We start from the raw sequence: 11567 nt of genomic DNA, 5'->3' as shown, positions 1-11567 counted from the left end.
GTTAAGGCCAACTTTGAAACGTGTATTCATTGTAACGGGCAAAACGGGGACGGTAAACATTATAAATCAGTGTATGTTTACTTTCTTTTTGAATTTTCCGACTTCATCAAAAGGTGGTCATTTAAGTCCAGAGTAAAGTCAAACCCTCTGTAAAGAAAAATGTATAATGGATTTTAAATCAGTTTTCTCATACATTATCATAGAATACATATATGCTTTCACACCAACAAATGCTACAAAATAATCAAGATAATTTTTTACAGCTTGCCTCTTATAGGCGCATATCTATGGAACGCCGATCATCAAGATATAATGTAACTAGTGTCACATAGTCTGCTTTTTTTGGGGGTATTTTGCAGCATCTTCTGTAAGTACATGCCATGTTATGCAAGGCGGGTCTTCATCGACATTATCCGATTTCAGATTTACATATGTTTGGTAATGTACGGTAATATTTTTCATTTACTTTCGAAGTATTCGCATCTAGATTTTCAAAACATACAAGTGCAAAATCCGAAATTATCATTTAGCAAAATATGTAATTAAGATAGTAAAATGCTTCGATAGCAGGGAAAATCTTGTTTGCTGAAATTTGAAGTTGTTTTAGGAGACATTAGCTTTAATGTATCTTTCAGTAACATAGAAAATGAAACCTTATATATGTATTATCTGCCAATATCAAACAAGAAGATTAGCTTGTGAAATTACTACTTCAAATTAGTATGAAATACAAGAAACATTTAGGAGTAAAGTTTTTGTAAAACCATTAAAGACCGGCAACAGAATAACTGCATATTTTTGTGTTTTCATGATAGTAACTGAACATGATATGCATTAAAAAAATATAAGTATCCAATAACACATTGACAAGCCAAGACAATGTTTAATGTAGAAACATTTAATTAAATCAATTTAGCATTATGCACAACACTTGATGTCTATTAAGTGTAGACCACACTCTTTTCTACAAGGTATGGAAGTTATTTATTAACGTTTTTTATAACTATACGGAAATGAGTTAACAGATAAAATTGTGAAAACACTGATTTTGCAAGGGCCAAAAGTGTCCGCCTGCCATCTTTATGAGTCATGTAAAATGAATATAGGTGGCGCGGTGGTCCATTGGTAACAGCTTGACTGTCAGTCATGAGGTCCGGTGTTCGAATTCCGGTCAAGGCACTTGAAATTTCTGAAATGCTCTTGAGTGTCTCCCACCTAACTAAGAGGCCAGTAATGGTTTTTCCCAGGAAAGACGGCTTCCCGTGTATCGGTACTATACATCAGGCACATTACAGAAGCCTGACAGGCCTGTATCTAAAGGATTTCCCTCTCTCTCTCTCTCTGTTCTGGGGGCTTTTTCTCACTCTATTCCTCTGGTTAGATCGCTCTGTGTCTTTACTAGTAGGGGATGAATTTGGCGCCCTGTGTGGCTGCGTTTGCTATACGTAAACCGTCTTTGAACGTGTTTATCATGAAAAGGGTGCTATATAAATCTTGTATAATAATAATAATAATAATATTATCATTATTATTATTATTATTATTATATTATTATTATTATTATTATTATTATTATATAAATACAGTTTCAATGAACAGGCCATGTCTGAAACTGCCTGCTGTAATACTGTGGAGGGGTCGACTGGAATAAGATTTTTTACATGTTTTTCAGTGACTAAATGAAATAAAACTGTGAAATTTATCTGGTTATTTCATTTGAATATCAGTAATTAAAATTATTTAAAAGACATCAAAAAAAAAAGGAGAACTTGCTTGTTAGCATGAAGATCAAGACGTTGTTTTTTCAGTCTTGATCACAAGATCAGTACATTTTCCTTTTTGAGTTCACTAAGTGAAAGGTATTTCGATCTTTACTCTCAAAAAGGGATTGGGTCCGTCAACAATATGGAAATTCTACTAGGAATTTAGAGACTTTTAACGAGCTTTTGTTCGAATTCTGCTCTTCCCCTTGTCTCCGCTCCGTGCTCTTTTCTGAACATAATCCCATGTTGAATATAAATTTTATTAAAGTGTAAAACCCTTGCGAGCACACAGTTTATTTTGATATAAAATATTCACAGCATATTAAGGCACTCATAAATTAGTATTTTCACAAGTATTTTCACAATTGTGAAAGCACTTTTTCTAATGACTTAGTCGGTCAAAACCTCATCATGATTTTTTGATAGAGCACTTTAACATACATGTATATATTTATGGAAAGATCTGTCATGCCTTCCATTTTACACATCTTTTTAGTAATCCAAAGCCGAGAAACCAGAGATCAAATGCACCTGTTAGTAGTATATTCATAGAAATTCAATATGCTACGGTACATGAAATACCATTCTAGTAAGTGCGGAATTAGTGCTAGGGTTATAAATATATGAACTAAAATATGTTTTTTTTATGATGAAAGTCATCTGGGACTTTATTGGTTCAGCATATCCTAAAGGACAAAATATTTTACTTTGATTCTGTAGAAAGTCTGTTTATCTCTAATTTGGTTGAGTTGCCAGTAAAACAATACACATTTTTTACTTTGCTTACTTTCTTGCTTATTTGTTGATGCTTTTCTTTTTAGCCCGCAAATGCAAGAGAACTCTTAAGAACAGTTAAATTTTGATTATAACTTCTGAAGGAACTGTTAGCATTCAAACATCAACTGAAGAATGACGCAAAAAGAAAGGTTCATCTTTAGCATGTATTTTGCCCATAAGGTATCATGCTAAATAATCAGAACAAAGACAATTTCGTGAACTGCGGCTTCACTTTGCAAGATCTAGTTATACTATACAACATTTTAAAGGTCAACAGTGGCAGTAGAAGGATCACTTATCTTTGATAATGCCAATTTTACGACCAACATTTCTTTTTCTGAGTACAACTCTGGCCTATACAGATTTTTCAAAACATTTTTTTCCGAACAGTGCATAAAAATGTTGCCTTAATGCTAACTACTTTCACCTGCAAGTTCTATAACTTTTTGGTATCCCTAATTGATCAAACTTTACGATGGAAATACCCTATTAAAATCGTTTTTTATGACGATACATTCAGAAATAAATCTAGATACATTGTTTTACTGACCTATAACAACCCTCGGAGTTCTTTATAATAATTTGTTACATATTTATAGAGAAAGTCAGACAAAATATCTATTACAGGAAAGGTTGGCGTCTTTCCCACATGGGCACGCATCTGGGAATCACTAACCTTCCTTTACGTGCACTCATCTGGGAACCACTGTCCTTTCGCTACGTGCACGCATCTGGGGACTACTGACCTTCCTCTACGTGTACGCATCTGGGTACCACTGACCTTCCTCTACGTGCACGCATCTGGGGACCACTGACCTTCCTCTACGTGCACGCATCTGGGGACCACTGACCTTCCTCTACGTGCACGCATCTGGGACCTACATACCTTTCTCTACGTGCACACATCTGGGGACCACTGACCTTCCTCTACGTGCACGCATCAGTGAACCACTGACCTTCCTCTACGTGCACACATATGGGAACCACTGACCTTCCTCTACGTGCACGCATCTGGGGACCACTGACCTTCCTCTACGTGCACGCATCTGGGAACCACTGACCTTCCTCTACGTGCACGCATATGGGGACCACTGACCTTCCTCTACGTGCACGCATCTGGGAATCACTGACCTTCCTCTACGTGCACACATATGGGAACCACTGACCTTCCTCTACGTGCACGTATCTGGGGACCACTGACCTTCCTCTACGTGCCATATCTGGGAACCACTGACCTTTTTCTTCGTGCACGCATCTGGGAACCACTGACTTTCCTCTACGTGCACGCATCTGGGAACCACTGATTTGAATGTTTGATGATCTTGCTACTGTTATATGATCAGTTTATTTCATATTTATCGTACACTTGTTAAATTCATTTGACTGTTCGCAACAACATCATCACCGTTATTAAAGTCTGAATAAAGAAAGCTTCGACAGATGCGATTACCGTATTAATTAAACACTTTGTTGGTCTGAAAATACACACCATGAAACGTAAATATAATTATTAAGGCATTATCTTAACACCTCGTTTGTAAAATGTGAGAAAAGGTCATAACATATTATACTTTGCACATAAAACGTGTAAAATGGAGTGACAAAAAAAGAAAAATGACACTGGTTACATGATGTACTGTGGATACGGTGTTAAAATAACGTTTGGCCTGAAGGAAACTGACATAACAGACATGTGTGGTTCATGTATACCATTTGATGGTGACCCACAAGTATTGCTAATGTTCCATATACACGTTCCATGCAATAAATGAGTATCTTTATGGTTTTCGGTTCAAGCAAATGTGACTTTAGTGCTTTTGTTTTACTATTTTACATACTTTAAAAACACTTCATCGCGCCATAGGATATCAGCGGTTGTGTTAGTAATGCACATTCTCAGGTCTCAAGAAAAGTCGCGTTTTACGATCAAGTGATATTATTCCCCGCAATTTCTAACGAATCAATTTCATTTGCAATCCATCCTTATTACCTTATCAATGTAATTTGCCTTTTTTTCTAACTTTTTCACCTTAGAATATAATAGTGTAGAGCATTCAAGTAAAATCACTAAGAGTTCTTCTGGCATTTAAATCCAATTCTTTTTTTAATCATTAAGTCTCAATTAATCTTAATCATCTCTAAAAGTATAAACTATATATTAATGTCATAATTATTTCTGAATACTAGATGGAAAGCAACCAGACTGGTGCTTATTTAGCATGTTGACACATACATGTTTGCAAGAACACGTATGCTCAAACTCGCGTCCATTTCCACAACACCTACTTGGGCATGCATAGAATGTATATATGACACTGAAAAATGAAGTCGGTGAAAATAAATGTTCGATACTGGTAAAAGGAAGAAGAATGATGACTTTCTCCATTATTTCAAAGGCGTTGTAACGGTTTACTCCCTTTTACACAATATTTTGGTAGGTAATTACGACATGAGCCGTGCCATGAGAAAACCAACATAGTGGCTTTGCGACCAGCATGGATCCAGACCAGTCTGTGCACACGCGCAGTCTGGTCAGGATCCATGCTGTTCGCTTTCAAAGCATATTGCTATTAGAGAAACTGTTAGCGAACAGCATGGATCCTGACCAGACTGCGGATGCTGGTCTCAAAGGCACTATGTTGGTTTTCCCACGGCACGGCTCATATATAGGTCAATAAATTTGTATTACAGATCACTTTCACAGTACTATATTTTTATACATTTTTAAGAGAAAACAAATCGCCTAAAAGTGTGAATGAGTCGCTTCAAAGCAATTCTCAATTGCAATAATATACCAACAGCTTTACAAAACACTTACCTAAGTTATTGCCTCTTGGAACACCTTTCACCATTTGGAATAGTTCAAACATCAACGTTAGAAATAACAACTTCATTTTTTATCTATGCAAAATGAATATCATCTAAAAAAATTTACTTAAAATGATCTGAGCCAACATCCATCATAAATTAACTTTTATTCAGTTTACAGTATACGTATACATGTGTTGGTTTAAAGTCCAAAATATGAAGAACAACAAAACACTGGTTTCACTAGTTCTGCATTTCCTGTTTTCGCTAATAAATTGCCAATTAGCAACTTTCACTTAAGAGTTAATAAACATTCACTAGGTAAACAATGTTTAAAGTGCCCTTTTCACACTGTGTTAATATTTCAACCGATTGTGAGTTTTATATAGTCACACGCGTATTATAGGAAGCGTTTTTCACGTTTTCTGTATTTCATCCAAACTTCCTGTTCACTTATACCAGATATTCTATATACCAGACGCACTTGGAACAAGTGCCATAGATCGATTGAAAATGCTGATGATTACATGATACAGTTTTTCAGTAGTGAGGGCAATATTCTACTTCCCAGCTTTTACAATAAACATATCAGATATAGAGGGAATTTTAATATTTTATGGCACATTTGCCCGCTAAGTAGTTGTTTTATAATTTGACACAGATGTAATTTGCCAAAATTTGAAGAAAGCAACATATTATTTATTTCCACACGCGAGACCACGTCTGTTTCCAAGAAAGATCTACTGTTTTCTCGAGATTTGTTTTTTCTCGAGATTTGCGGTCCTGTCCCGACTAGTGTTAAAACCAGCGACCTCCGGATTGATCGTTTGGCACTTTTATACTGAGAGAAAAGATACCATCTTCAGAAAATTATCCAGTTCTGATGCGAAGATTTTTTTCCTAATATTTAGTACTTCGTCCAAAATACTTCGTCCAAGCTTTTTCCTTATAATGAAGACGCGCGCTGTTATAACTGCATACCTAACTTTTATGCTACATATTTAAGATTGAAATTCCTCCAATATCCCTTATATCTTAACAAAAACATTTATTGCACTAAATATGCAAATTATTCATACCACTGAAAGTAAATAATCTTTCTCATATCTCTGACCTTAAACTACATGTAAAGGTTTGAAGTGTATTACTTTGAAATTTGTTTTAATTATCTCCAACGACAAGGCAAAATGGCTACAATATCACATATTTTGGTAAACATTATAAATCAGTTTATGTTTACCTTCTTTTTGAATTCCCTGACTTCATCAAAAGATGGTCATTTAAGAACTCTTAGTCATTGAAAAATGTATAATTGATTTTAAATCAGTTTTCTCATATAGTATATCATTAAATGGTATACTATTTTTTCACATCAAAACATATAACATTTTTATCTTAATTCATTTGACAGGCTAATAAATTGTATAATAATAATAATAATAATAATAATAATAATAAAGCCTTTATTTAACGAGGAAAACTCATTTGACGAAAAACATCAATCTTCCATGAGGCCCTCAAAACATATCAAACATATACATCTAAAATATTTACATGGTACATTGTAACATATAGAAGACAGACAAGTGCATTAATACCAGTATTTTGTTTATACTATAACTATACGAAGTGCAATATAGAATATTAAGTATTATGATTGTGTGTTGTGCCAGCTATGTATAGTGATTTGAATTGCCCTACTGATGATGCTCTTTTTATATGACTTGGTAAGGAATTCCAGATAGTAGCACCAGAATAGGTAAAACTTTTTTTTTAAATAGTTCAGTTTTCGGTCGAGGAAGGTAAAGCTGCAAATTAGAATCTGACCTCAAAGTTCGAGCATGTATGTCATGTATATCACAGCTAAATGTAAATGAATTTCTGAGGTAAATAGGTGCTTGATCGTTTAGACTTTTGTACATTAAAACTGCATTAAAAGGTTACGGTTATTGTCGATTCTTTTACTGGCATTTTACATTTCAAGCTTTACCGATTTCCCGCAATAACAGGTAAAAGCAGATCTACAAATAAAGACCGCGTGGATCTAAATTAAGTCACCTTCCATATTGAGGGGAAAACTGTTTTTCAACAGCTTAATTTGATGGTACTTTTTTCTTATATATTAAAGGATATGCAGCAATAAAGAACACACCTGAAGTACATAGTGCACTATAGTTCCACCGATACAAATTGTAATTTTAGCCGTTTTCTTTGACAGTGTAAGGATTCCGTTTAAGGTGTACATTTCAGATTAACTGAAATCATTGCTATATTTTTCAAAACAAAATAATACCATAAAAATGCAAAATCCGAACGTTATTACTTAGCAAGATATAAATACTTTGTCAACAGAGCGGTAACATGCTTCACAACAAACCAACCTATACAAGACTTCTATCAATGAATTAACCCTTACCATGCTAAATTTCTATAATGAGCTTGTCCATCTTTCAATTTGGACAGTACCATTTAAAAGGGGTGCTTAACGAAAAGATACTGACTGAATGGCGAACAGTGCAGATCTTGATCAGACTGCACGGATGTGATTGCTGATCATGATCTACACTGGTCGCAAAGGCAGAATCAATCGTGTCCAGCATGATAAGGGTTAACTTCACAAAGTCCGACAGCACTGATCTGTGAAAATCTCTCCTACCTTCCTAAAATATGAATTAATACAGGAGATATCAGCTTTAATGTATCTTTAAAGGGTTCATTTTAAACATATAAAAATGAAACCTTATATATTCGTATTGCCGCTGAGAATATCAAAGGAGACGAAAGATTAGCTAGTGAAATTAAAATGAAATACAAGAAGATATTTAAAAGTACAGCTTTTGTAAAAAAAAATAGTCATTATCGCAATATAATGTAAAAGCCCGCGAAGCTATACAATAAATCAGTAATGTTCACAGTATATATAGTATAATGCATTTAACATGAGTCTGACATGGCGTACCTTTCATGTGATCACTGACATGTCGCACCTTTCATGTGATCATTGTATAAAGTGTTTAAAGGTCCAATACTAAGGAAAGTGAACATTTTAATTTCTTTTAAAAAGCACAGAAACTATTTCATTTTATTGGAAAATGAAAGTTGGTATGTAGAAATTCGAAATAAATCGCAGTATATGTACAATTATTTTTCTATGAAGTATGAAGAAAGTTAAAAAGACCTGGGGGGTCATTCTGTCGATTCATTGAAATTTCAACATAATACACATACATTTCTTTGAGTTCCAAAGACCTTCTGTAAATTTTGACCTGCCAATCTTCATTATTTAGTGTCTTGCAGAAGTCTATGCACTGTCTATGAAAAAAATTGCCAACTCACTTTCCCTTAGTAATGGACCTTTAATATGATCATTGTTATGTTGAACATTTTATGTAAATAATACTCCATGTCATCATACCTGTATTTTAGTGCCGAAAATCTGAATTTTGTCACAAACAGCTGACAAAATTATAGCAGAAGCATCCAGTTTTACACGTAAATCTGATATATCAAAAGTAATTATACACATTTTGCACAGGTGTATAATTTACATTTAAAAGGGGATACCCGGACTTGTTGACCTCTCATCGAGTATTTTATTAAACCAAAATAATTATTATAATTATTCATAAGGCACATATACGTTAAAGGCGTTTTATTGAATACATTCTAAAAGTATAAAGGGTTACCAATTCAAAAGAAACAACAACAACAAAAAAAACCCCTAAAAAACAATGCCATTTTAGATTATCAACAAAAGATAACTAGTAAAAGTCAAAAACGTATACACATATAAAAAAATTAAATTACTTTTGCATACTCTTTCATATAAAGAGATATATCGGCCTGTTTGTGAAAGTACACAGACATGGACTTTAGTCAACTTTTAACAGCACACAACGTGTCATCTTCCATAGTCTTGACGGAAGCTTTGGGGCAGTGAACGAAAATCTCCGATTGTCATGCATCATGATTTTAGTCTTTAGCACAATTAATGACAATGCGACTGCGACTTCTTACCGGTCTGTTCCTTAAAATAGCCTGAAGACTTATCACAGGTAGAGCCTTATAGGCGCGGGTCAGAACTCTGTATTATGTATTTCACTGGTAGCCAGTTAAGGTCCTTCAGTACTGTAATATGATTGTGACGAGACGTCCTGGTGATTGTGCTAGTGTTTGTAATAATCTGGCTACAGACTAGATAACCTTTTTTTAAGATTCAAAAAAAATAATTTCTCTTATATATTCTGTTCAATCATTCTTTCCAGTGTTTTGAGAAGAAAAAAGGAACATTATTTCATACAACTGGAATAGCCTCAGGAGTTATCCCCTGTGAACAAAACACAGGGTCTGAACGCAGACTACTAACACGATATTAATAGCGAAAACGCGATATTTTTCGCATCGTATTTCCGCGATCTTTCTTCGTGTTTTCGCGTTTACGCCCTACTAACCTGCAACGCGAAAACACGATGGGAGATCGAGATCGAGGGCGAAAACGCGAAAACACGATATTTTAATATCGCACTTTCGCCTCCTGATATATGGAAGACGAATTAGACTCGCGTATCCAGGAGTATTTTTCAGCCGGTTTTGTCGTGTTTTCTTCAAGAGATCTTGAGATATTTTGCTTAACTTCTGTGGTTTATATAATGTGTAAAGACATTTAAATGGTGAAGTATTTGAAACATATAAAACAGTATATGCATACATTAAAACACTGACGCACGTGTATGGATTTAGCAGAGCAATGATAAATTTTAATTAGGAAATTTTAGTTCATTAAATCTGCAAACCGGATCCTGTTTGTCTTATGTCTAGGAATATCACCTGATTAAGGTCAAACATCAAATATTCTCCTCCTGTATTTGACTGGACTTAATTCCAGGATATGGGATCACGTGATTAAAATGCACAGATACAGATACTGAAATACACAAAGGTAAAAGTTGTATGTTTTTTGCTTGGCGTTTTATATTTCTTTCAGACATATCCCAATCTGGAGCTATTTTATGCTTTTTCTTGCGTTATATCTCTTTTTGGCTAAAACTTTCTACTTCGTTCAAACACTTAAAAAATGAACATAATAGTCATCGCCTCTACATTATTTTAGGTGTTTGGACTAAGTAGGACGTTTAAGCTAAAAAGCCATATACTATAGGAAGACTTCGGTTTATCTGAAATAATAAACGCCAAGCAATGAATGAATTTATGTTCTCTTGAGAAATAAATCTATGTTATTTTTCAGTAGGTACGCAAGAGCTATAATTTCTGCTTCTGTTACTCTAATCCAGTCCATATAATATAACGTGCCTCGATTAATCAACTTCACGCACGAGCACTTCACGGGTGTGGTCATTTTGATCAATTTTATATTTCAAACCGGTTCATTCCTTCACAAATAACTAAGCAGTCAAGTCGACACTTCGTGTATAAAAATATGTTCATGACATGTTTGAAGAGCTGGTGTTTTCCAGTAATGTTGCCACAGAGAGGAGGATGCAAGAAAAATGCAGATAAGTTTTTGAACAAATTGTCTTTTTCCTTTATAGCGTATTTCATTAAATTAAAGATGAGTGGAAGGCTGCAATGGTTGGCCGTTGGGTCTCATGAATACATTGTGGTTTTGGATGTTTTCATGTGTTGTTTTTGTCCAACAGTCATTCGTTGTTTGCGGTATCAGGGACTGGGTTCTTTTCGGGGGAAACCCCCGTTTCTATTGATAAGTAGCCGTAATCGTCATTATTTGTTTGTTGCCATTTTGTTGAGACGTTGTGTTTTGGATATTGGATGACAGTTTTACATGTCTCATGTCAAAGCTTTGACACGTCGCAAAATTCTAATAATTTAGGATGAAAGCTCAAAGTTTACACTGCTTATACAGTCAAATTGAACGACTATCCTAAGCGAATAAATGAAATATTTTTGAACATTTCAAGACCGAAGGCATCAATACGTGCATATTTTACAACAGCATTATCAACAACATTTTATTTGTTTCACTACTGCCTTAGATATACACTCTATTACAAATGAAATGCAAAAATTAAACGATTGAAAATTTGAGAATGAATGAACGCATCTTTCTATGGTTGTTGCTACTAGCAATTGAATACTTATAAAGCGTAAGAATTTATCATGTTGTCCATTATGGTCATGTTGCTGTCGTTGCAGATGGTGATAATACAAAGTATACTAGAACGGATTTAGTATATTTATGTA

The 11567-nt window shown here is 34.5% G+C and overlaps 1 protein-coding gene across 1 annotated transcript in view; it reads right to left on the bottom strand.

The window, feature by feature from the left end:
• LOC123552281 (neuronal acetylcholine receptor subunit beta-3-like) overlaps positions 1 to 6289 on the bottom strand; it is a 33362-nt gene extending 27073 nt beyond the window's left edge. The window contains exon 1 of the mRNA XM_045341812.2: positions 5359 to 6289. Within this exon, the coding sequence (XP_045197747.2) occupies positions 5359 to 5434 (76 nt within the window). The 5' untranslated portion in view covers positions 5435 to 6289. The remainder of the gene's footprint in view (positions 1 to 5358) is intronic.
• Between the last annotated feature and the right edge of the window lie 5278 nt (positions 6290 to 11567).

This window comes from Mercenaria mercenaria, chromosome 4, assembly GCF_021730395.1.
Source record: "Mercenaria mercenaria strain notata chromosome 4, MADL_Memer_1, whole genome shotgun sequence".
NCBI classification, from domain to species: Eukaryota; Metazoa; Mollusca; class Bivalvia; order Venerida; family Veneridae; genus Mercenaria; species Mercenaria mercenaria.
The sequence above is the reverse complement of the archived record's forward strand: the minus strand, read 5'-3'. Positions and strand labels throughout refer to the sequence as shown.